This window comes from Corvus hawaiiensis, chromosome 8 (genome assembly GCF_020740725.1).
Source record: "Corvus hawaiiensis isolate bCorHaw1 chromosome 8, bCorHaw1.pri.cur, whole genome shotgun sequence".
Lineage (NCBI taxonomy): Eukaryota > Metazoa > Chordata > Aves > Passeriformes > Corvidae > Corvus > Corvus hawaiiensis.
This window is the reverse complement of record NC_063220.1, coordinates 12,186,025-12,212,522: the sequence shown is the minus strand read 5'-3', so window position 1 is coordinate 12,212,522 and position 26,498 is coordinate 12,186,025. Positions and strand designations below refer to the sequence as shown.

Sequence of the window (26,498 nt, the reverse complement as noted above, 5' to 3'; positions counted from 1 at the left end):
TATAAGTCTGGCAAAAAACTTCCTTTAGGCCATATCAATCTGTTCTGGGGAATGTCTAGACATGAAATCTGGATTTGAATAGTGAAATCAAATTCTATCACTGAAGTGTTTTAATAATTGTGACCAAACTCTAGCTTTTGACCATCTCTGTTTTATCCAACAAGAAGACACCTGGTTCCTACCTCTGTCTCCTTTTTCTCCAAACCCAGGTGGTCCTGGCTCCCCTCGAGGCCCTGGTAGCCCTTCTCGACCTCTTTGTCCCATGGGACCTTCCATGCCAGGCTCACCTACAGGAAATAAATGCCTTGAAAAAACAGGTGTCTGAGGGAGAGAGACCTTGGGCAAAAGGATCCATGGCCCCCTCCACTGGGGAAGGCAATGATCACACCAGCCAGGTGTCTGTATTCCCATGCCATATGTCAGCCACTTGTGAAAGACTCACAGCACTGACAGAGATGCTCACCCATGCTGCCCTTCTGTCCTTTCGGTCCTTCTGGTCCTGCATGCCCAATTGGACCAGGAATGCCTGGAAGAAAACACAGTAAATGTTCAGAGCTCTCAACTGTGTACCATAAAAGAATAACATGCAAGTTAGGGGAACCTGAAGCCCGGAGAGGTTAATTCTATGGGGTAAAAAATATATTACTCATAAGGTGGGTCCTTGGTCTCTTTAGAAGAACACAATACATATAAAAGCACAAGAAAGCTGGACCAATTATTTATGCAGCTCCAGGAGTCTTCCAGTGGTAGACTGGGATCTTCACAACCCCAAATTCAGTATGTTCAGCTAAGAGGAAGTCTGTCCAAGGCTTCACTTGTAACCAAGTCTCTGAGCTGTGTCTGTAGCTCAGCACCAAGGTAATAATCAAGTGACTCAGTCTATGCTAAATATTGACTCTTTAGAGAGCCATCTTGAGCTAAGTTTATGGTACAAAACTTGTTCTTGCCTACAGTAATGTCACTGAATGTCCTCTCTCAAAGAGGAATTGAACTATAGCCCACCTGGGACACCAGGAAGTCCTCGGTCACCTGTAGATGGAAACAAAGAGACAGTCAGTGGGGAATAAGTCTTCCCTTTTAGTCACTTTGGCTAACCCTCACCCCCACAAAAAAGAGTTTATGTTCCTGGAATATTTACAAGTTCTAGTGTCTCCAGCAATTGTCTCCCTTGTATTTATGCAAAGAATTGAGTCATTCACACCATACAAAACCCTCTGTGCACTGAAGCACCCTCTGATTAAACCAGGTAGAGCCTGGCTTCAGGAATGACTTTCATCCAGGTGAAAGGAGCTCCCAGATTCAAAGTGAGATCTGTTATCTCTTCTACTATGAACTCTAAAATTTTCTTTGACCAGAAAACAAGAAAAAAACCCCAAACTTCACAACAATATCTGAACTAACAGATAACTAGCATCAGCTTCTCTAAATACTGGAGTAACAAAAAACCATTTTCTACCCAGGTCCTATGACAGGCTGCCAATCTACCTGAGAAATCAGGTAACTTCAGACTCACCTTTGGGACCTTGTATTCCCATGTCACCTGAGGAAAGTGGAAAAAAAAAGTTGAATCAAGAGACATCCTATGATTACTCATTCATTTTTTCTTCTAGTTGCTTTCCCACCTTCAATGAAACATGAAGGAGTTACAGCCAAAATAGGACACTTTACACTTGAATAGTACAGGATCAGACCCAACCTGGCCTTTCAGACTAGCACAATGCAAGATTTGGCCTCCTGTATTGTTCTGTGTGGGATCAGGGTCTCCACAGTTTACATGGCAAACTGGCAGGAGCAGGACAGTGACTATCCTCCTGCACTCAGCACTGGTGAGACTGCACCTCGAGTGTTGTGTCCAGTTCTGGCCCCTCACTACAAGAAGGTCTTAAGGTGCTAGAGTGTGTCCAGAGAGGGGCAACAGAGCTGGGGAAGGGTCTAGAGCACAAGTCCTGTGAGGAGTGGCTGAGGGAGCTGGGGGTGTTTAGCCTAAAAAAGAGGAGACTAAGGGGTGACCTTATTGCTCACTACAACTGCCTGAAAGGAAGGTAGTGAGCTGGGAGTCAGCTACTTCTCCCAAGTAACAAGCGATAGGACAAGAGGAAATGGCCTCAAGCTTCACCAGGGAGGTTTAGATTGGATATTAGGAAAAATTTCTTCACCAGAAGGGTTATGGTGCATTGGCACGGCTGCCCAGGGAAGAGGTTAAGTCACTGTCCCTGGAGGCACTGAAAAGACACATAGATGTGGGCCTTAGGGAGGTGGTTTAGTGATGGACATGGCAGTGTTATGTTTATGGTTGGACTCCATGATCTTCAAGGACTTTTCCAACCTAAACAATTCTAAGATTCTTTTTGTTCAAATAAAAACCATTTTCATCTTTCTCACCACTAACTGTCCCTTGAACCGCCCCAAAATTGTGCATTGCCAGAGCCAAGGAATTGGACAGGGCAAGAGAAGGACTATATGGCTGTACCTTTCTCACCACGTTCTCCTCTCTCCCCTCGGAAGTAGCCTGTAACAGGAAGTGAAAGGGCTGTTAGGGTGCATTATACAATACAGCTACTCATTTCAAAAACAAGGATACATCTATTTGGATTTGAGGCTACAGGCAGCACAGTATGGTTTTGTGAGTTTCCTCAGTAAATTTGTTTTCACAAATACATGAAATCTCTAAAGATGGGAGAATGTAGTCTCCTCTGTTGTTAATCTCTTTCCATCATCTGCTAAACAGAAGTAAATCACCTTTCCCTTGCTACCAAAAGTAGCAGGAGAAATAAGGTAAGGGTTCATTTTTTGACTCTGCTCACCTCGTTCTATTTCCTTATTCAGTCTGCTCTTCACCATCAACCAGACTGACTCTTCATTTTCATATGGGAAGGTCGAAGAGGGTGAGATACCATGAAGAAAGTCTACTCTTGAAACATCCTTTTCTATTTTTGAATTCCCTTGGTTAATTGCCAGGAGGCCACCATTGATTTTTTCCAGGTCTTCCACACGAGATTTCAGCTTTCTCACTTCTTCCGCTGGAAGGTTAAAGGAAAATGCTAGGGAACATGCTGCTAGATATGCATGCCTGAAATACCTTGTGCTATCACAGGGACATGCCAACACTGTCAGGTAGCTATGGCCACTGAGTTTTGCAGAATTCTTTCTATCTTTTCTTTTCCCAGCAGGGATATCTGGAGTTTAAATGACAACTTTGGAATCTGTCAGTCTCAGAGCAGTAAGATCTCAGGAACTTTCCTATCCTGCTCACCCCAAGACTATGTAACTCCTTACCAAAGATTGTGTTCCTTATCCATTCCTTCTGTCCATTTGTAATATTTTAGTGGCAGTTACCACCAAGCTGAATGTTCTCCTCAGTTCTGTGGCTTGGTATCTCTGGTGCTTGGGCTCATTGCCAGCTTAAACGCTCTGTCCTTCTATCCCATTCAACATTTTTTTCCTTAGTTATTTCTTACCCAGAGCAATGAGTCCAAAAAGCAAGCCGAGGAGAAACAACCATGCTAGAAGCAAACCCAGGAGCCATTTCCACCAGCTACAGCAGGAACCACAGGGACACCAGGATGGTGCTGATCCAATGGCACCCCCTGCATCACCACCTCGTATTTCTGCAAGAGGGAAGGAGCAGTCTCCTGGTTAATGAAAAGTTCCTTGACTTCAGTGTTCAGAATCTCTAACAAGAAGGACACCAAGGTCTGATCCATTATACAAAGGGCTATGGAAAAAATCTTTACACCACTCTGCGCACATAGTGAGTGTAATTCTAGTCCCTGTGGAAGATTGGAACAGTATTTCCAAAGGAATTTCCAACAGGGGACAAAAACATTCAGCGCATTTTAAAATAACAGCTGGAAAACATGATCCCATAGGGGTAATTTTTTTCTACAGATCTGAGCCATAAATGACAGCAATAGCCAGCATAGTCTGTCTGAGCCCTCTCTTCCGCAAAAATCTGTCCCAGTAGCAGGATGTAGCTGGACTGTCAGCTATCTGATTTTTCTCTAGCCATAAAAAAATATCCCAGCTACCCACTCCTCTACAATTAAATCACTGGTACTAATTTCTCTGGTAGCCTCCTGAACATTCCCTCCCCCTGATTCACTGCACAGAGATCACTCATGTCCCTTAAGAATGATTGCTTTTTTTGTATATCGTGCTTTGGTGATTCTTCCAATGAAAGACTGAGTTGCATCACTTGCCTGCATAAGTTTCTTTGTCCCTTTTTGGCATGGATTTCAGCCCTCCTGCTTTAACAACAGTAAAAGAGGTTTTATCAGTCTTTCTGTGCATAATAAAATTTAGAGTGGGGGCTTGAAATGGAAAGGTAGTAATGGAGGCAGAAGGAAAAAGTTCTGTTGCATTTCCACAGGAACAAACTCTTACCATTTGCATCTGATTTTAGGCCAGTATCTGTAGCATAAGAGGAGGAAAACCCCTGCTTCTCTTTCTTCAAGGTGTCTTCTACAAAAGACCCTGAGCAGGAACCAAATAAAATTAAAAATGTTACACCAGAAGTTCAACCGGCCCTATCTTCTTTCATTGGTAAAAGGCATATTTTTATTGGGAAGACACAATAGCTCTGCCTGTTTAAACCAGATCAAGGTTTTTTGCTCTCAAAGCTCCTGAGCTTTGTGAAATATCCCAAGGAACACTCTGGAGCTTCAAATGCAAAAGCCAGAGCTAGATTTCAGCTGGCATGGTTAAAAGCTGCCTGCTTTCCAGAGGTTCTTGTATGATGTACAAGTCAGGTATAGTGTCCTGAACGCTGAACTTCCCTTATGATCAGTCTCCACTTCTCTGCCCTCAGAATAACCACATGTCCTGAAAAAAGGAAGTTACCTCCATTAAGCCCAGTGTTAGAGGCACTAAAGACTTTGCCACTGTCCTTTGTCATGACCAAGAGTTCCATCTCCTTTGCTGGTGCCTTCTCCTTCTCCAGCAGCACGAACTTGCAGTCTTTGCGCAGAATGTCATCTCCCTGGGAGCTCAAAACAGTTCCTCCTGGAGTATTGGTAAAAGCCAGTAAAGAGGAGATGAGTGTGAGCCATTGAGTCCATAACTACAAGCCACATCACTTTTGTTCATAAAAACAGGTGGTCACATTGTGATTGGAGTTGCCACTATCATAAGCACCCTGTAAGAGACACACTGGTCACTAAAGGTAACAGGAGAGCTGTGCATGTCATTAGGTTTCTTTGGAGATGTGCATTTCACTAGCAGGGGAGCAACTGCTGCCAGAAATGGAGAACATCTGGAATTCAATCACATGTAGAAGTGATTTGCTCAATGACCTCTTTGCTCCTCACACTTACTACGGAGTCAAAGAAACTCAACCTGAGAGAGAAATTCAGGGGTCAGCAGAGCCACCACAGCTCAAGCTGAGGAGCCCATCAAGCACTGCCAAGTTACTCTGTCAAGCACAAAGCACTCCATATCCTGGGAGCCAGGCAGGGTTAGAAGACAATGAACTGCAGTTTACTGAGGTTTGGCACAGGCCAAACAAGGTTCAAAACCATCACTGTGGTCACTCTTGTGCCACAAGGCATTATGAAGTATGTCTGGAATGGTGTACAAGCATGAATTTGCACACAAATTGACACAATATTGAAAATCAAGATAAACAGAAAGGTATTATTCCATTACTCTTGCGGAACCTGGAATAAACCTTTATTAGAAATGTTATCCTAACTTCTGTGGTCTTTACACCTATTTTTAAGCCTTGTCTTTGGGAGTCCTTGGATTACAAAGCAAACTTGGCTTACTTTACACACACAGAAAAGTATAATTTATAACTCTCAGAGTTGCAGAAAAGAGCTGGAAAGAATGAATCCTAACTGATCAAGGACAAAGGGCTTCTCTCATTAAAAAAACATAATCTGATCATGTATAAGTCAATTCCTTCATTTTTGAGTGGTTGAAGCTGGTACTACTGAAAAATTATTTTTAAGAGCAACCTTGCAAATGTTTTGGCCTCAAATGAAGTACAATTTAATGCATGCTTTTCTATCCAGCTCCCTGCCTGCTGAGCAGAAATAGCTCAGAATTAAAGAATCCAAGTTATTACAGAGATCTGAATCAGACCCGTTCGTTTGCTCATTCTTAGCTTCTGACTCATTTTCTTTTCAGAAAGGTACTGGTAGACTTGGCTAGTGACAAGTTATGCACTTGAGCGTCACTCAGCTGGGCTGAATCTCTAACTTGTTTTTATTATGATATTCTTATACAAGGCCATGCCTGAACATCTGTGAATGACACACTCACCTGCTGAGGCAGAGACACCAGTACTTGCCATGGTGTTGCTCTGAGAAGTGTTCTTCATCCCATATGCTGCAAAGAAGAAAATCAGCAATGACAGAGATGAAGGATAACAAGGGATCTACACACACCAAAGCATTTGAAAATCTTTTCTCATTCAGTGTTCCTAGGAGAACTCAAACAACCAAGGGTTTCCCCAGCAAGCAAATCTCTAGTGCATCAGCACTGGGAGCTACTCCTGCACATGCAAAGCAGAGGAAATGTTCCTCAATATCCCTTCATACCACACTGTGCCACACAAGAAGATGGTGATGAGGGAGCCTCTGTCAAGAAGAACTTTCTAGTCACTGCAGAAAAGGTGGAAGAAGGAAGCACACATTGGTGACCCTCACACTTTCTCTAGGCTTACTTTGTTGCTGACCTGCAGAGGCTGCTGTAGCATTCTGGGTCACAGATGAAGAGCTTGGAGACAGGTTGTTTTGAACTCCAAACACTGCAAAGAAAAACATTGCAATGAGGGTTATAGGAGTCCTGCAGTGTAAGTGGCATTCCGGCTAAAATCCAAACAAAACCAATGATACAGTAATAATGACCTCTCCCAACAAATTTCACCAGCTATCTGGAGGCATCACGGGCCTAAGCATTTCTGTAGAAAGATCTTCCTCACAAAATGTTTTGTAACTTCGATCACTTTGCTGTATTGTTATTGTAGGCCCAGGACCATAATGGTGACCATTTTAAAACATTATCTCGAGTTACATTGCAAGGCAACTCTCATAGCTGCATGGACATTTCTGCAGGTGGGGCAGTTGGGAAGAAGCTGCTGACACTCAGATCAGGAATAGGAGAGAAACTGGTATATAGGTATTATCTCACTGTACTTGTTTGCCAGAAATGTGGTGCTGTCAAAGCGTGAAGGGAAGAAAAATCTGACCTGTAGAGGAAGAGCTCAGGCCCGCGTTCAGGGTATGATTGGTGGGAGCCAGGTTATTTGGAACACCAAAAACTGCAAAAAGAGGAAGTAAAATGTTACTACTTCTCTCAAATCATAAATCCAACACTCAAAGGTCAGTGGCACAGTCCCAGAAATTAAGAGTCAACTTGGAAGTGCAATTAATGATAATGCACAAAAATTGCACAGAGGAAAAATCTTGAAAATTTTGACAACAAACCACCCTTTTACTGAACTGACAAAGAGGAAATAATCCTACCTCAGACAAGTTGAGATTGTGTGACAGTGAGAGAAAGTAAAGCTTTTAATAGTATGCCATCATAAAGCTTCCTGTGTTTTTTCTCTGCAACTGGGGAATGCAGAATCCCTGGCATTTAGAAATGGGACTTACCAGGTGTAAGAACACACAAAAATTACTTATTTTTAGTATATGAGCCATTCTTACAATGGGCCAGAATAATTCAATATTTATTTGAGTCTAAACTAATTTTTATAGGGAATGTGAGCTTGACCTCATTGATAAAGATGTCACTAAAGTTTAGTGACAATTAGAGAATCAGGACAATAGGTCCTCACAAAGAACAATTTTCAGATACAGTCAGTGTAGAAGCAGAGAGCGCCAAATTACAGAAAACCAGAGAAAATTCAAGCATATCCCTCACCATCTCGATCATTCCATCATTTTAGTTTATGCTGAGCAAAAAAAAAAGGCACTGTTTCAGGATAATTCCATCCTTCAAACCTGAGCAATCCAGGGAGCATACCTGATCCTGTAGAGTGAGACATGGCATTGATCAAGGAAGAGCTGCTTTGGTATCCACCAAGGGAAGAGCCAGAAGGCAGAGTGGAGGACCACATGTATGAAGGGAGGGCAGTATTCAGTACAGTTGTGTCATATGTCCCCGACACTGTAAAAACCCAAACAAACAAAAGTGGTTTTCAATGAAACCAGGTGTATGGCTTAGCATGCACTGCAAGTTTATATGGCAAACAACTTAAATTTCAATTACCCTTGTGGAGTCAGTCCAACGATGCCAGGTCAACACGGCATAACTGACCTCAAATGTCAGCTGATTACAGCCCACACGAATTTTAACCAATGGAATAAAGATTGACCTGATAGCATGATCATTCACAAAACACCTTGAAGAGATTTCATTGCTCACAGATGTTACGCTACCAGAATGAACCACTCCAGTCTGCCATTCTATTAATAAATCACCCTGAGCCATGGGATGTATGGCTTTTGCTTCCCACATATCTCTGACTGGTTCACTAGTGTATTGGACTAAAATTCTCAGTTTTAGACAAGATTGGAGCTCTGAGTAAGATAAAAGATATTTTTCTTAGATACTGGTGGAAGACAATGGAGTGAATGTCAATACCACTTCCTCAAGCCCTGTGGTGAGGCGTATAAATAACTACAGAAGGCTGAAGTATTTTAAGTACCACTTCAATTATACAATCACGGGATCCTAGAATCACAGAATGGTTTGGGTTGGAAGGGACCTCAAAGACCCTCTAGTTCCAACCTCCTGCCATGGACAGGGACAGCTTCCACTAGACCAAGTTACTGAAAGTCTCATCCATCCTGTCCTGGAACACTTCCACGGATGGGGCATCCACAGCTTCTCTGGGTAATCTGTTCCAGTGCCTCACCACTTGCAAAGTCAAGAATTTCTTCCTCATGTCTGGTCTAAGCCTGCCCTCTTTCAGTTTGAAGCTATTCCCCCTTGTCCTGTCACACAGTTCCTGATGAGTTACTACCAAATGGTATGGCTAATAAATCACTCACTGAAATGCTGTCTTCAGTACTATCTCCATCTTACTTGGAGATAAGAGATCAAATCACTCTCAGACACATTTGCTTAGAGCTCCTATCTCTGCCAGAAATACCTCTGAATTGAAGCTGGTGGCAGAAAGAATGGACTTACTTTTATGGAAATTAGACTAGTCACTAGAAAGATGGCTCTTGTTGTGGCAACACCTGGACAGTCTTTCAGCATTCTGACCCCTTTTCTGTACTGGGACACCATGTATTCTTACGTGGATGTTCTTAGCAACTGAGTACTTTTTATGGCAAATGCTGTTTGGAATGACTGCAACATTGCTAAAGGCCAAGTACCTGACTGAGAGCTCTCAGTGACCATCTTCGTCTCCACCACAGCCTTTTTTGGTATCGGGAGTGTACTGGATGATGACCGAGTAGGGCTGCAGCTGGCAGATCGACTTCCTTTCAGCAAACGTTTCACATCATCCAACTCTGTCCCTAGCAGGAAAAGCAAGTGTCCAGAATCACCCAAAAGCCAGTGTTTCACTGATCTGTAATCTTGCTCTGGATATAAATCCTTCAGTGGAATTTATCTGCATGTCTATGAAGTTGTTACTTTTTGGGAGTGCCACTTAATGACAAAGCTCCAGAGGATGTTTCTGGGACTAAGTACCATTTTAAATCTTTGCAAGAGCACCACCTAACCCACAGCATGCTTCCTTGTCCAGAAAGGGGACTCAAATTTATGTTCTTAACAGGAAAAGACATAACCCTAGCAGAAACATCCTCTATCTTATCCCTGATACCCCTGGGATAAAAGTCATGGCACTTACATCTGCCAGAGGGAGATGCGCTCTGCAGTCGGACTCGTATTTCACTCTCTGGGAAGATAAAAAGCAGATCATGAATATGGAGATTCATTTGTGCCCTGGGCTGGGAACAAATCTTTAGGCTGAAATGAATTCCTTCCTTCTTGCTGTCTATATTCCACCTTGCTGTCTTGCTGCTTAATCTGAGCAGTACTTATGGCCCATGTGAATTGGCTGCAAATTGGCTGGGGTGACTTTTTGTTTTGGGATCACATTCTGTTACTCTGAATTCCAGGGAATTATATTTCACTCATTGATGGCCTCTGTTGAAGTCAATAGTGCTGCTACTGTCAGATAAACAGAAGGTCTAATTATGCAGTCCTCAATGATGCTGATGTTCCCATTCATCACAAATATTATCTTTATTGTCCTTCTGAACAAAAAAACTAGAGAGCCAAAATAAGTTTACTAAATACACAAATTTCCTACTACTTCTTGGATAAAACTGACATCTCTACAATGGGCTGCATGGTTCAGTCTCTTAGCATGTGCTGACTTATGTTTTGGCTCACTGAATGTAACCAGTCCAGTTTTGAGACAACATTCTCACCAGGTACCCAATGCTATTACTTTGCTTTTACCGGACCTTTACTGTCCAGCACACGAAACTACAAAGTTAATGTGATTTGGCTGGGGTAAGCCTTTAAACTGGCTTCCCACCAGCAAAATGGCCAGCCAGAACCTGTGATACACGCTCCTCAAGATGAAATCTGACAGTGCATGCACTATAAAAGAAACACTATCTTGGCATTCATGTGGAGAAGATGATGGATTGGAATTATTTTCTGAAGTAATATGAGAAGCTGGACTTGATTCTCTGGTCTCTACTTTATTATGCATGGCCTAGTTCTGCTGGGAGCTCAGGTATGTAGTGTGCTAGAGGAAACTGTGACAATCTGAGGCAGAATAATTGGGAATGTGACACTCCAGGAGGACTGTGCAAGACCATGCTGTGATTTATACCCACTGCTAAAATTAACTTGAATAAAGTGACACTATAGTTTCCTCTTCAAGCAACTGGAAACAGATATTACACTCTTTGAGACCAAGATAATCCTTCTTTCCCCAACACTGTTAATAAATTATTAGGAGAGCTGAATGATTTAAACAATGCAGAGCTTTACAGTGAGCTGGCTACACAGAACACAGTAAGTCCACAATTTTCTTACCATTTCTTTACTACCAGCATGAGATTATTTTCAGGGTATGCCTTTATGGTTTGCAAGAAAGGTCACAGTAGGAGAAGCATGAATGCAATTACTGTAAATATGTCAGAGGTGGGTCCCAGAGCACAGACGGACTAAGGTTATGGTAGTGAACAGACAAGACGGAAGACTATGTCCTATGCCTTCAGACATCCAGGTTCCCAAGTAGATCCCAACACAGTCCAAACTACCATGACCTTCACTAAGGTCAATTTTTACACCAAGCATGTTTAAACAACTGCTTACATATTCATGGTTCACATCTGAAGTGGTGTAGATCCACGTACCTCATCTGACTGCTCTACATGTAAACTGGTGGATTCCAGCTAAAGAATAGGTCTATTGAACACACCCGAATTATGCTGAACTGAAAAAAGTAGGCTTCTCAAAGAACAGCATCACTCACCTCGACTTTGGCTTCTCCCCCTTGTAGAGGCAGATGCTGCGAACAGCAATGAGAGAAAAGCAGTATTAGTCTTTAATGCCTATGACACCTCTGAAAATTAACATACTGATCTTGTTCAGGGTGCTCATATTCAGACAGTAACTTTTCTTGGAGCACAGCTGGGAGAATTGAACCATAAGAGTTTTTACCAGGCCCCCTTTAGACTACAAGGTATCTTACAGAATCAGTAGCACCTTTACTGTTTCTGGACCGGATGTTTCTTATTGTACAGAGAAATGTGGTTCATATATGGCAATGTCCCATTTCAAATGGCCAAAAGGAAGTTAATAGGCCTGTTTACCCCACTGACCAATGCTGGATATTGTGAAACCCTGCCTTCTCTATGAGCCCAAAGGTGACCTGATCATAATGTTTCACTATCTTCACTGAGTAAAATCAGCAGCTCAGAGTTTGCACAGGGCAAGCTCATATCTGCTGACAACGTTCAGTGTAAATATATCACTTGATAACCACTTCATCTTTCCATATATACTTGCTGAAGTCTAGAAATGAGCTATGGGAAAAGTTATGTCCAGCAATGGCTCAAAACCCTAAGAGTCTGGACTTTCTTGCTTGCAGCTGTTCTCCCAGCTATTTTTGAAGGGTGAAGGGAATGCTATGGAGTTACCCATGTCTGTCTTCTCCTGTCCATGTCCTATATCATTCAGGGAGCATCACAAAAGCAGCTGAGAGTAGCAGATACAGAGTATGCACCCTCTGTTTGAATATAATCAGCTAGAGACCTGACTGTCAGCTGTTAATGTAAATCCCAAATAACTCCTCTGAAGGAGAGGCATGACTGCCCAGGTAGAAGCAGCACAGGTAGAGCAGGACACAGCAATGTACAAAAAGCCATTATGGTCATCCACTCACATGACCTTGCCATAACATTCAGAGGAACAGCTCTAAAAAGAACATACCAAAATCTTTCCTGGGAAACTCAGGAGAAGAGTTGGCACTGGAGCTCCCTGCAAAGAACAGAAAGGTGTTCATTAATACTTTGCATACAATCATTAAAAGCTTTCAAAACATGTCTTCCTGGCAACTGTTTAATCTCAGTAGGCAGCAAACATTTCCATTTAAAAACAGAGCTATTCAGGTTTCACATGAAAGAACTGCTAATATCTTTCAACAAATACATGCCACAGCTCCTTTTAGGAATGAGCATTACTCTTAGGATAAAAGGATGTAATCATTAAATTGTGTCCCTGATGGCTTATTTCCTAGGAAAACCACAATGGGATTCTTGTGCTATTGGGGACAATTCTGCATTAATGTGACCTTAGAGTGCACTGCACATTGCCTCCCTTCTATGGCACGTTCTGTGATACCTTCATATGTTGCATGGCGGTTGACATAGGTTTTTCTTTCAAATGTTGAGCCAGGTGATTTGGTGAGAGTAGAGCTGGGAGACTGAGCTTGTCTGTAGCTGGAGGATGATGATGTTGAATTCAATCTACCACTTCCACCTATAGTTAAAACAAAACGCCCTCAGCAAATGGAAGAGAAGCCCTGGCTGTTCACTCTGTATGCCCTGGGTGCTTTATGTTACTGTCTTCTGAGCTGGACAAATTTGCATTGGTGTTTCACAACTAGAGATGGACAAGAACAATATTTGGGTCTAACTCTGGCTATCCTCAGCATTCAATGCAGAGAGGAGTATTGGCTATTACTGTGGTTTCAAGACAAATCTTGTCAATAATAAGTATGAAACTGGGTTCTGGCCTAGGGCAATAGTGAGCCATCTCCCTCAAGCAGAAACCAATCTAGTTCTGGATGATGCTGAGTTTTGGTTAGGATATAGATTCACTTGTAAACTCAAGTGTTACATGACACAGGCTACAAAAACTGGGAGACTGTTAAACCAAACTCAGAATGCTGAAGGATGCAGTTTATGAGATAATGGAAAGCAGAGATGAGTCCACTTCCCTATAAAGCAGCTATCCATGCTCTCACTTAGTCGATTTTCTGGAGAAGTGATTGAGGTGTGCATCAGGCCTGAGACAGCCTGGAGGTTAATAGTAGCTGTTATTTGTAGACAGAGGAAACAATTTCCCTCCTAATTCACATCAGTGCTGTGGAGAAGGAACTGAGCAGATGTAACTAATGTGTTCATACTCTTGCACAAAATCTAATGCTGGAATATGATCAGGGTGCAGCAAAAAGGGAGCTCTGTGATAAACTGCAACCTACCTATGCTGATCAGCAGCATCAAACTGGATATTGTTTACCCATCCCTATAAAAAGAGTGTGTCCTTTTGGTCTCAACAGTGTTTTTGTGCCAACTTTCCCTCTAAAAAGACCTGTTTTGTTCTGTAACTTTTCCATTCAATTCAGCAGAAAGAACTACTGTAACAAGTAGGCCTCTGTTAGAGGCATTCTGCAAGAAAGTGGGAAAGAAGAGACTACAGAATGCTCTGTGAAACTGCAAGAACTCAGTATCTCTGAAGTTCAGGTTCTTTTCTCTTCTTCCACATACTGGAAAGTAATCAAAGGAAGATGGTAATGCTGCATGGCCCTCTGAGTTTGCAGGACTGGGTTTAGTTCTCACACTGGTGCCAGTCCAATGAGACTGACATCTTTACTGGAGTTACTTCACATGTGCCCTGAGCCAGTGATTCCACACTCTGGCCTTTAACTGGCATGCAGGTGTCTGTCAGATCTGTTTGGTATGGTTAACTCTCCCCTTGAGCTTCCAATCTGCACTTCACTCCCTTTGGTTTGTCAGCTCCCTTTGAGCACAAAGAATGTTTTCCATAAGGAGAGTTATACAGTCAGTCCCACTGGAGACAGAGAAGTGTGCCAGGTACCTGGCTAGGAAGCTTAGTCTTTAGAAGCCTTTGCTATGACAGTCTAACAGCTGAGCAAAGAATGCTGTTAGAGAAGAATCCTGGTTTTATGGAGTAGGCAGCACACACTGATTTAGCATGTCCAGAAAATCTGGCCGAGTGTTCAAAGTGCTAAAGTCATGGACACACAAACATAGGAAAACATTTTCTAGGAAATTCTTTCATAATATTCTACCCTCAGCAAGATCAACAAAAAGATTAATCAAAACTGCCTTTAGAACAAAAATTGTCAGAAAGACTGTGATTTGGAAAAACTGAAAGAAGGGAAATTCAGCTTCTGAATGATTTCTTAAAAACAGTAGGAATGACATTTTTTGTTGTTCTCCCGAAATTAGGTTTTCCCTGTGGAAAATTGAACTTTTTCCACTAACTTACCCATTCTCAAACCCAACTTTAGGGAAGGAATACCTTCACTTTGCGTGTCTCTTTGCCACTGTTACTTTCATAAACCCTGTTTTCCTTACCCCTGTCTCACCCTACTTCACTGCCTTGAATCTCTCCTCAGCCCATTTCTGCTGCCTTTGCTCTCTGTTTCCTACTGGGCAATGCTTTCATTCCTTACTTGAGGTCACATAGCTGCTTCCATGGGTGTACGACCGCTTTTCCACTCCACTCCCTCCAGTGTGGGATGATGTTTTGAGCCCACTGCTGCTCCCTCCTTCTGAAAGAAATAAGCACAAAATGAGACATTGTCTCCAGGCAGGAGATAAGAAAGGCAAGGACACTTCAAGACAAGGCAGGAGGGACCCAAAGTTGTCCACACACTCAATTACAAGTACAGCTTCCTATCTGGTGAGAGATCAGAGCTGCAGAGAAGTGTCTTGGCAGAGCAGACAAACACTTGCACTCCACAGCCAGCAGGTTTGTAGTCAAGTTTTCCTCCATACACAGACTGAAGAATACTCCTGTTAACCCTCATCATAAATGAGATGACAGTGCAATTCCTTGCCAACTCAGCTGCAGCAAGCTAATCAAGGATATGGTGAGATAAAGAGTGTGGAGGATTCTTCCCTATTTGGAGCTTGTACTTCTCTGCAGAGGTAGAAATAACATGTGACTTCTGATATTATCCGAAAAGATTCACTCACTGTTGCCAACTGGGTAAGATGACACGGAAAATAATACACTGTAGCCCAAGCAGTGGAGGCTGCAGACCCATCACTTTTGATCCCTCTTCCCAATAGACAATCACCACTGGAGACCCAATATCTGGACTTAAATCTTTGGAGAGTCTGGTCTTCCAGTCTTAGTGGAGTATGGGGCTCTGTTTCTGACAATACCCAGACAGGTCCCCAAATACTACTCCTTTCTGGTAACAAGTATTTTGGGAGAAAGGCATTTCTGCTTTCCTTTGGGTGCAGATCTTTATGCACTGAGACCTGCTGCACCCATGGATTTATGGAAATAATGAAAATAATGCAGACGAATAAATAGCACGGAGAGGCACAGAACATTGTGCAGAAGCAATGCAATGACTGCGAATTACTTACTGGGTGGCAAGGATGTCAGTCTTGTGGTTACAGTCTCTGTAATAACTGAGGGAAGAAAAGGGTGCAGAAGTAACAGCATGTTAATATAGCCAAACTGGATCAATGTTCTACCTATTTTCTATGCAAAAGCATGACTTGTTCAAAGAAGATTGACTCATTTAAATAAAAGTTGCTTAAGACCACACTGCCTGGGGCTGTGGCTACAGGCTCATTATCACAAAATGCTGTGTTTCTTTGCAGGTCTTTCTAGTTCTGAATGCTAGCTTCTGCCATGAAAGATTTTTTTCTTTACCTGTAAAAAGATCCCTGTAAAATTTCTGGGCACTTCTGAACCACAGCCATTGCTGTAACAGCAAAGCCCATGGTCAGACCCCTTAGTATCTTCCTACTAGTTAATTCTCATAAGGTCAGTAGAAATTAACCTTTGTTTCACACAAAGTCCTCAGACATTTTCTAGGCCACCCAGGGCATTGATAGCAGAGGTAGGAGCAGCACACCAATGTCTGCACTACTGGTTAGACATGCTACAACAGGGCAATCATCTGGTTAAACAATCAGGTCGTGATACACATCTCTAAATGTCTGATCTTGGCCCATTCTATTCCTTATTCTGACTTCAACACAGACCAGGGCCCGGAGCAGAATTTAATTCTGGACCTCCAGTCAGCATTTAATCCCTTACAGAAATGGCCATTCACTTCTCGGGTTTCTGGGGTGTGATACAAAAATTTAAAATCTCCTCCTTACGTCTTTCAGTAACTTCTGATCCATCTTGTCTCGTTTTCCTTGTTACAGAATCCATATCATTGCCACCTGCAAAGAAAACAGAGGGACTGCACTCAGAGCTCTGTGAAGAGTAAGAAATGACAACAGCTCCCCACAAGTCCCACCACTTTGCTCCCTTTGGATGGGGACTAGACTGCTTGGAAGATGTCTGTGCCAGGGAATTTACAGCGCCCTTCCAGAGCCATATGATTTTTACTAACAGACTGGCACCTACAACACTGGATGCTGCACAAGGCACCAGAGCTGAAATACCAGGAGGGGCTGTAAAGCCAACAGGTGAGGTCGAGGCAGTTGAAGCAAATCCACTCAGTGATGGAGTTTAGACCTGGATTTATATCCAGACTACACTACATTATGGTTTCCAGCTGTGCCCCTATAAAGGTTTGATGAAAACCAGAAGATCCAAGCACTACTCCCATACATCTCTTCTGGGCAGGACTCAACAGTACAGGGTTAACTGTGCAGGCAAAGTTGCAGGAGTAAGCTACCTGCACTTTGCCAGTACTGTCAGAAAAACCTCAGCAGACATACCGCTGCTCTGCTGACAGTAATAGTGCATTCTCAGGGTACACTTATGCTAAAGCCACAGCACTGACTTTAGCAAAGCAGAAAAAGCACTGGAGGTACCTTTGAACTAGCTATTTCTGGCAGCAAGGAGCTTAAGGTAGGAAGTGCTTTATCTTGCTTTACAAGCAGAGCAGCAACAGTTTGGAGACCTTGTTTGTGGCTTTGGAATCTGATCTAATTTAATGCCAGCTCAGGTCAGTCTATACAGTACTGGAATCAATGCTGTGAATGCTGTGTACACACTTTTTCGTTACTTGGATCCCTCTCTAGTCAAAATTATAATCTCTAGCAGAGGTATGACTGTCTGTCAAGGCAAGAATACCACAAAAAACATGATTGTGGAAAAGAGACATCATCTAGAAGAGAAAACACTTCTGTCAGAAGGAACCACACAATTGCTCACTCCTAGTCTTACTAAGATAACATTTCATCTTGTGCAGCCACAGACAATGAGAAGTAAAAGATTTTAATTTACACACAAGCTCACCATAGGGCAAAGCCCTTCACTGGGTTTGGAGTCTCCTCCTTAAAACTGAAGGCCCAGCTGTACCAAAACCAACACATTTAAGATGCTGAGTCTAAAAAAAGCTTTGGGCAAAATTCCTTCCAAGTTTTAAAGCCCAGCTTGATGCAGAACCCAAGACCATGTCTCCCAATTCTGTTAAATTTGAGTTTAATCCTCATCATTCCTCTTACTCTTTTGTAAACTGCAGCCCCCTTGATGTTACACTTGTACTGCCCAGGCACAAATACTGACACAAGGCAAGATGCAGCAGAGAATCTGCAGGAATATCCAACATTCAGATTTAATTTTGTCTTTAACCAGCCCCTGCTATTCCCAGAGCTGGACAGGAATTTGAGTGGAGAAGGCACAGTGCCAGCCAAGCCACTCTAGCCCCTCATGACAGACTCATCTGCACTTTGCAGAGAACACCACAGTGCCCACTAGCCCTCACTCTGCACTGCGGACCCTGAGCTTGTCTAAACAGCCCTGTAAGTGGGGCTCCCGAGGCCACATCCAAATCCTTACACAACCTGGTGGCAACAGGATGCTGCTCAACCCTTACAATGCTTGCTAAAACTAGGGATTTCCAAGGGATCTTCCAGGGTGTCGATTCCAAGGCATATGCAAGACTGGAGCTATATGCATTAAGAGAGTTCCTCCTCTAGCAGGATAACAGTCCCCTGCAACAGAAGGGTTTCTGGTCATTCACTCCAAGGAAAGGCATTATCCCTGCTACTCTTCTTTACTGCATCAACAGTGGAAGCATCTTTCAAGCTCTCTCCCTAGAAACAGATGCTGGAAGCTGTTGTGTAGATGTCAGCACTGTTGGCTTTATCAGTGTTTTTGGCAAGGAGCACAGTTTTGTATTTGGAAACTGCTTTCCTACTGCTTTGTAGCCCCAGAACTCCACTTTCTCTCTGCTATTGGGAGGTGGTGCTAGTTATGGATGCTGGAAGAGGCCAGCACCACCATGGAGTGAATGCACCTTTTGCGTCTTTGCCTTTCCTTGAGAAAGGGAAGTATCTTGCTGTGATATCAATTAGGAAAAAAAAAAAAAAGTTACAGCCCATCTTTGGAGCCATGCATGCCACAGCCTGGCCCCAGCACACAGTGCCTTTGCATGTGTGCTTGGCACATGGATGCCAGCAGGCAGACTGCACTGCATTTCCATTACCTGTCAGGCCTGACTCATCTCCCCAGCTCCTATCTGGAGTCACAAAAGCATAGCTGTGGGCTATGTCTGTGGCACAGCAACAGTGCTGTTGAATCAGAGAAGTCATCTGCAATTGTCTTGAAGCAACAAGCAGCAACTTGTGAAGTGGGATCACTCAGTGCAGGAAGCAACACTATGGCCCCTTTTACATAAGCTCAGGGGCTGTAGTGTGCTTGTGGCACCCACAGAAACAGAGAACTTGCAGCCATTATTGGCACTAGGAACCAGGAGAGGTCTGGCACTGCCACACTGCCACACTGCAAGCTGCTTCCTCTCTGTACAGCATTGAAAGCAGGACAGTAATAACTGCCCAGCACTGCAAGACATGCTCAGATTTGTGCTTTCCACAAAAGCCTGACAATGCAGCTGACCTCTTGCACCCCCTGTTCCACGTCACTGCAGGGCAGCACACTGGCAAGGACACTAAGCCATTCTGAGATGGGACATTCAACTCCCTTTTATTATTTTAGGATCTAGGTATTGTATGCAATGGTAATAAAGTTTATTACAGACGTTTTTCAAAGGGGAGTGGAATAGCCACAAAGCTGTCCTTTGGTGGAGAAAAAAAAAAGCAAGCACGTTTCAGATACTTTTATCCCTCCACAATGTTCTCCCAGTTTTCATCTCACAATGCTGTTGTGCTCACAGCACATCTTTTCAGCTCTCTCCTCTCTCCAGAGGTTCCTACTGTAATACACTCTATTAGGAGAAAGAGGCACCTGCAGGTGCTGAGATCAATAATATTTAATGTCAGCAGAACTTTTTGATCATGAATACTCTGACACTCAGCAGATGCCTCCAAATTATACCACTGACTATGTCTCCCATCATATCATGTCTCTTAGGGTGCCTCTTCCTTTTAACCAAGCCTTTCAGGTGCCACTGGCCTGGAATTAAAAGAACTGGTTAAAAAATGATCCCTTATCTCTTTTACCCCACAGACTAGGAATTTGATCTTCTGTTCTAAAAGCTGTTGCTTTCAAGTTATTTTACCAAAACCCACACAGTCAGAATTGAATAAACCAAATCATACTTCCAAATCTGCTCATTTTGTAGGCTGAAATGATGCAAATTCCAGGGAAGCAAGTTAGATGCCCAGCCAAAGCTTGGACATGCTGTAGGAACCAAATTCTTCCCTGCCCACAACCTGTCCTGGCTTCTTTGACACCAATATGTGCTCACAACTCAGAGAACAAGCAGTAGAGCTGCCCAGACTTCACTCTGCTCTGCCAGACACCTTCCTTTCAAAAATGTGTCCTCACTGTCCCTACTTAACTGTGCTACTCAAAAAGAAATAGGCCATGCTGACCTGCACAAGCTTCTTGGCTCTGGCGCACGAAAGGAGACAAACAGTCGGGTATTAATGAAAAAAATCTTTGCAGAAGGGGAAAGATCTGCTGTCACCATTCCACAAATGAAGCAACTAGTCACAGACGGACAAGTAACTTCCCTAAAGTCACTCAAGTCAGTCTGAAGACAGGAAAAGGTAAATCTTTTACTCTATGTCACTATGTTCAAATTGCTGGACCTGCTGTAGAAAGGATTCAAACTGAATCTCAAATCACACTTTTCTGACTTACTGTGACCAAAACACCTCATAATCTTCTATGACAAAAATACAGCACAAAGTACATGATCAATGAGTCACTGCTGATAATCAACCCACTTCTGAGACAAAGCAAAGTTTGTCCATGGCAACACAAACTTTCACTCAGAAGCAGTTCCAGGCATTCTCAGGACTATTAATTCCTTAATATTACACCCTGCACCCACCATCTGAAGCTCCAATTTACAATCACTACTCCTCCACCACATTCCAGATCTGCTCAGTTTTAAAAACAGCCAACAGATGATCTGCATTTCACCATGCCAGTATCCTTATGGAACAGAGAATATTCAGCTAAACTTCATCTATTTTGCGGTAGTTTCACAAAACGCATTAAAAATGTACCTATAACTTGGCTTCAAATTTCATTTCTCCCAGCAGGTAAACTCCTTTCCCTGGATACTCACTTCAAAAGAGTAGTATTCACTGACAAAGAGAAACCCAAAATGACCCAGCCCTTATGCAAACTTGTTTTCATATTGTATTCCCCACAGAAAAATGTAACACCTCCTTTATCCTGCATGAAAAGTCAGCGTTGTTCTTAAAGGAATCTGGAAGACAGAAAATAAAGGATCCCTTTCTGTGCCTTTTTTTTTTTTTTTAGTAATGTAACTTACCTGGAGTGCTTTGGTTACTGAAATGAAAATCTTTTTTCCTCCTCAACTGCTTCCCTTCTACCAAAAATTTTCCACCTACACTTTATATCATGTCCTTCCAAAGGTGTGTGGAACCTGAGTGATCATCCAAAAATGTTCACCTCTTCTTTATTTATCCTGTTTTATTCTCGCCCTTCTTTTGCTTTTCTATTCCCTTGCTCTTATACAAGTCCCAACAAAGGCGTGTCGTGGTTTCCTGCCTCACCCTACCCTTCAAATTATCTGACACTCACTGAAAAAAAAGATCTGCCTCCAGGAATCAAACTTTATTGAAAGCAAAAATGCTCCTTCCTATTTGCTCAGGTAGATTAACTATTAAGATCCCAGACAAAGGTAAAAAGGCTTATGTCAGGGAATATAAACATGTATAGCAGTACTCTCTGATACCTGATCTGAGATCTGTTTGGGCATTTTCTTGCAGGAAATTACACAGCACCTGCTGATGTTGCTGCAAAGCTGCCTGCAAGCTAAGCATGTTCTGCTGCTTGCGAATACAATGGGCTGAACTACCAGCTACTACAAACTGGCTGAAAACAACTCAAGTCAGTGATCTGAACTGTTTTGCCAACACCATCAATATTTATTTATATTCAGAAGATAGCAATATTAATAAATAAAAAATGCACCAAATTAAGTAAGAAACAGAATTTCTTCCATGTATACTACCTGCAAACTTCTCACTGAGTAGGAACTGAAGCAGAAGCGCAGCCATGGTGGGTCAAAGCAAACCTCCATCTAGCTCATGACCCTGCTTTCTAACCACAGCTCATTGTAACCCTGGGAACACCAGGTGAACAGGACAAGCACATGCAGATATTTTCCTGGTGTACAGAGTCAAAAGTGACAGCACTGCAGTCATTTGCTGACAAGCGATTTTCCATTAATTTGTCCAATTGGTTTTTTAATCTGTACGTTTTAATACGTACAGTGTCCTACAGCAAAGATTTTTATAGCTTAACTATACCTTATGTAAAGACTTTTCCTCCTAATGGACATAACAGTGCCCTGTGCTTCTTTGTAAGAATCAGAGTTCACTTTGGCTTTTCTCACCCCACACAGATTTTGACAGATTCGTTCTGCTTAACACTTGGATTTTTGCCCAGACCTTTTGAGGGGGTGTAGCCTTGTACTGTCAAGACGGTGCCCTATTAAGTTCCATACTGGAAATTTCCAAAGGTGTGTAGGGACATGGCTGCTCTACAGCACTGCACTGCACTCCACTCCAAAGGCTATGCCCTGTGTTTTTGATGGGGATCAAGAATTCTTCAGAATTGATCAATGCATCTCCTAAATCCCAGACCTTGTATTTATATTTATCTTCAGTCAGACAGATATTTATGCAGCATGATTTCTTCCCTGCATTCAGGAAGCATCTATTACTCTGCTTTTGGAACACTAATCAAAGAACACTTAGTTGTCTAAACAAGCTGCATGTGGTAATTAAGTCATTAAGAGGTGTAGAACTCAGCCTGAGACCTGGTCAAATTGCATTTGGCTTTAAGACTTGACCAGAAGGATAAAATTGGCTTTAGCTTTCTGAACTTGGTGCTCTTTGAACGTGACACAAAACTGTCCCTCTTGTTATCAACTGCACCTAAAACCTGCACTTCATTCATCTTATTTTACATTCACTTTTAGCATAATTCAGTGTGTGCTTCAGACACACAAGTTGCTCAAGGAAAAACAGCACTGAATGCACTGGGCTATTCTAGCTCTGTAAAATCTATCAGTATGAGGAAGACTTACTGGAATGGCAGACAGACTTCAGTGGAGCAAGAGACAGGACATCACATTTTCAGACAAAGTTCTCAGGATTGGAGACATTTCCATCCTCCTTTACCTCTGTCTACCAGTTTTCTTTATGTATAAACAAAATAAAGCCATCACAATTTCAATAAAATAAGAAAATTACAGTATTTTAATCCCTGCAATGTTGTGACAAAGATCCTGGTTTAATGTTTATTAAGAACGAAGTGCTCAAGGAGCATCTTTTCATGAGTCATTTTGCCAATTTCTCACTGGAAAGTTAAAGAAGGTGGAGGTAGGATATAACATGAAGGTGATTTAAAAGGAAACTGAAAATAAATCACATCTTGAGAACCTCTTGAGAACTGACTTCACATTTAACAGGGACAGTATAAAAGAAGATGGAGTTGGGAGTGCTGCCTGCTGAAACACACTAATTAGTTCACTCAGGTTCCTACTGGGCAAGTGTCAACATGTAGGACATAATTTAGAGAGGTCCTGAGCGTCTTCACCTTTTACTGAAGTCAGTGATTGCCTCAGATACTCAAAGTCACTGAAAGTCAGATGTCTAGTGGCACAGTGCAAAGAACTGCAGCAGACCCAGCTTCAGGTCATCAGCTGCCACTCCTGCACTAACAGTGATGTGTGGACTGGTGGTTAGAGCAGGGGAGGCACCATGAGCTCTTCTTGGAGTAACAACCATCATCTTCTCATCCCCCATCTGTCCTGCTTTATTTTGCTTGTAGAAGCTGTGGAAGTCTGTTGAGGTAGAGACATGCTCCTGTTGGGTGTACCTGGGAATGTTCTACCAGATGCAGAGTTTACTGCTTTTCCTGCTCCCAGCACAAGAAGCAGCTGCAGAGACATTGAGCTTTCAGTTGATGCCTCAGTCTGGCAGTTACAGACATCAAATCACAGTTGAAGACAGCACCATTTTCCTGGTGAAAGATGCTCCAAGAGATTATGACACCTGATGATGACACTGAAAAGATTGAGAAGATGAAGCAGAACTCTATCCTGCACATTCACTGCTCCTGGAGGTGAGCTGTGCTACAGCACATCTGAATCACTTCTTACTCTGCAAGGGGAGTCCAAAGATAAAGGTTCTCAAAGCTGAACCAGCTCGTTTTGTCATGGCCATTCTCTAAAAGCTTAAGGTATGTTCATGGCTTAGAAGCAAACAAGTTATGATAACTTGTCATCTTCAGCTTCAAAGGAAGCTGTGGAGCACAGAATAAGGTTCATCTTGGTCTGATAATTCTGTCTTGATTGACACATAAATTACACAACTCGTGAATCAGCCAAGAAGCTGATTGGAATAGTGCAGGCCCACACAAAGATGGTTTGCACAAGGAAGAAGGCACACCTATTTCTGTATAGCAACTCTAGCTCCCTCCATGCCTTGGTTTTACACAAGGCAGCCAGGCAGCCACTGAACCAACCAGAGCCTCTTGAGTCACTCCCTTGACTCAATGCCCTGAGTCCATGGCTTGCACCTCACTTGGGAAACTCACTGTGAGTAACCTCAGGCATGAATAAAAGCCTTGTTGGGAACCGATCATCTTTTCTGGGGTGCAGGGAGGTGAGTAATGTCAGGATGCAAAAAAACATTGCAAACTCCTTCTCTCAGGTCCCAGGATACTTCAGTGATCAACACTCTTGGTTGTTTGTACTCATTAATACAAAGATTGTACAGCTAAGGACTCCCTTTCCTCTCTCCTGAGTTTATATAGCATTCCACATAGCTTCTCAGTGCAAATAATAAATAACAATATTTATAATAAAGCTATAGCTTCATATTATGGAGTATAGCAAAACACGGTTCCTCAACAGTGCAGGACAAACTGAATTGTACTGGCCCACAGATGTGGGGGGACTGTTCTGGTGGGGCACAGCAACTGGGATGAAGCAGCTGAAGACTTGGGCTTGCTGCTCTTATTATCACCATATAGACAGGAGGAGTGGGTCTTTTCAGCAGCTGTAGACAGCTGTGTATCTCTGCTCAGACACAAGTCTCTACAGACAGCAGGGCCCTGGTGCTGTCACGGTGCTCTGCAATACAACTGCCTAATAGTTACTAGCAAGCAGCCCAGTCCAAGGGCTGGGGATGGACATGTGCATTGTCTTGTGTCTCTGGGACTGCTCCTGATAATGTAAGTTTTGGTGACAGACAGATCCAAACAAAACACACCTGTGACGTCTTCAAGTCTCCTTGTCCTCCATGTTGCTTTTTATGCACATTGATGCTTGGGCACATTTTACATCTCAGTACAGATCAGGCTGTACAGCAGGAGCTGGCTGGCAGAGCCAAGAGTTATTACCCATGTCAGACTCACCTCTAATGGCATTGCAGCTGGCTGACCTGGGTGCAAAGGTGACCTGCTGTCATCTCTCCCTCCCCCTCTCTCCAACCCCACCCCGCCATCCCCATAGAAATTAGGGAGCTACCCCAGCTGTCCAGCACACCACAGCATCTGCCAGGGAACAAGGCTGTGAAGCAGATGATCCTGATCACTGCCACTCTGAGGGGTTTCACTGCGAGTTTAAATGAAGTAATTTGCATCCACAAGATTCTTCTCCTTCGCAGTGCTGGCATGATGAATAATCCCTTTCACTTTGTCCTCTAGGTAAGAGTTGCCTGCAACACATGCTGCATATGGCAGCACAGCTATGAGCTGAACTGAGTCTCTTGTTTGATGCTGGTATTTATTCCCAATAAGCCTACTGCCCAATCTGCTTGGTCAAAGGGAACCAGTCCTTGACTATTTTACTTACCATAGAATGCAACTTGCATTCAAGGAATCAAATAATTTCCTATCCCCTGGATATTAGAAAACTCCTGCCTGTTTGAAAGCCCACCTGCGAACCCTTAAAACAGTTTTAGCACCAGTGCCTTCTAGAAAAAAACTATGTGTGCTAACCTCACATATCAAATGTTTCAGGCAGACAGCAAAGGGACACAACCAGTGCCAGATGCACCTGGCTGTGGTGTTGCCAATATACATAGTGGAGAAAATTCAAAGCAAGCTGTTTACAAAAAACTGGCACCATTGAAAAAAACCCCAAAACACTAAAAAAACCCTGTCTTTCTCGCAGCGCCAAAGAAAATAAGATATGATTTGTGAACAGCTCACCAGCATGGTTTCTCCATGGTTGAAATTTCAATGAATTAGTATTTCAAACAAACAAACAATTCTACCAGTTCTACCTGTGCCAGTCCAAAGCCTGCATGTTTAAGCACCGTTACAAAAAGCAACACAAGGAGAACTGCAGTGCAACACTGCATACAGGACAAAAGCTGGAGACAAAAGCTGGACAAAAGCTCTGCTTATCTTGAAGATCTGCCCCAGAAAATTATGGATGTTGGCAAACAAGCATGATTTCTATCTGCAATCTTGATAGAAAATTCAAAACACACATTGGCAAAAGAATCCTGATGAAAAATCTCTGGTGGGCTCAGCTACAGGTTGTAGCAACTCACCTCCTATACAGAGAGATGGATTCTCATTAGCAGGAAGGTAAATGCTAAAGGCAGGCAAAAGGGGATGGTGCCTGAAGGGTCTCCGAGAGCAGTTTTCTTTTG

The 26,498-nt window shown here is 42.8% G+C and overlaps 1 protein-coding gene across 2 annotated transcripts in view; it reads right to left on the bottom strand.

Moving 5' to 3' along the window:
- COL17A1 (collagen type XVII alpha 1 chain) overlaps nucleotides 1-21,378 on the bottom strand; it is a 39,585-nt gene extending 18,207 nt beyond the window's left edge. For both annotated transcript variants that reach the window (XM_048311160.1, XM_048311161.1), the window contains exons 1-23: nucleotides 21,131-21,378; nucleotides 16,584-16,649; nucleotides 15,837-15,881; nucleotides 14,909-15,007; nucleotides 12,829-12,966; nucleotides 12,418-12,465; nucleotides 11,459-11,494; nucleotides 9,812-9,859; nucleotides 9,333-9,476; nucleotides 7,972-8,115; nucleotides 7,190-7,261; nucleotides 6,665-6,748; nucleotides 6,262-6,327; nucleotides 4,840-5,001; nucleotides 4,384-4,473; nucleotides 4,200-4,244; nucleotides 3,459-3,608; nucleotides 2,805-3,020; nucleotides 2,471-2,509; nucleotides 1,514-1,540; nucleotides 1,003-1,029; nucleotides 464-526; nucleotides 183-287 (exon numbers count right to left, since the gene is read on the bottom strand). In XM_048311160.1, the coding sequence (XP_048167117.1) occupies nucleotides 183-287; nucleotides 464-526; nucleotides 1,003-1,029; nucleotides 1,514-1,540; nucleotides 2,471-2,509; nucleotides 2,805-3,020; nucleotides 3,459-3,608; nucleotides 4,200-4,244; nucleotides 4,384-4,473; nucleotides 4,840-5,001; nucleotides 6,262-6,327; nucleotides 6,665-6,748; nucleotides 7,190-7,261; nucleotides 7,972-8,115; nucleotides 9,333-9,476; nucleotides 9,812-9,859; nucleotides 11,459-11,494; nucleotides 12,418-12,465; nucleotides 12,829-12,966; nucleotides 14,909-15,007; nucleotides 15,837-15,881; nucleotides 16,584-16,638 (1,903 nt within the window). In that variant the 5' untranslated portion in view covers nucleotides 16,639-16,649; nucleotides 21,131-21,378. The remainder of the gene's footprint in view (nucleotides 1-182; nucleotides 288-463; nucleotides 527-1,002; nucleotides 1,030-1,513; nucleotides 1,541-2,470; nucleotides 2,510-2,804; nucleotides 3,021-3,458; nucleotides 3,609-4,199; nucleotides 4,245-4,383; nucleotides 4,474-4,839; nucleotides 5,002-6,261; nucleotides 6,328-6,664; nucleotides 6,749-7,189; nucleotides 7,262-7,971; nucleotides 8,116-9,332; nucleotides 9,477-9,811; nucleotides 9,860-11,458; nucleotides 11,495-12,417; nucleotides 12,466-12,828; nucleotides 12,967-14,908; nucleotides 15,008-15,836; nucleotides 15,882-16,583; nucleotides 16,650-21,130) is intronic.
- Nucleotides 21,379-26,498: the final 5,120 nt, after the last annotated feature.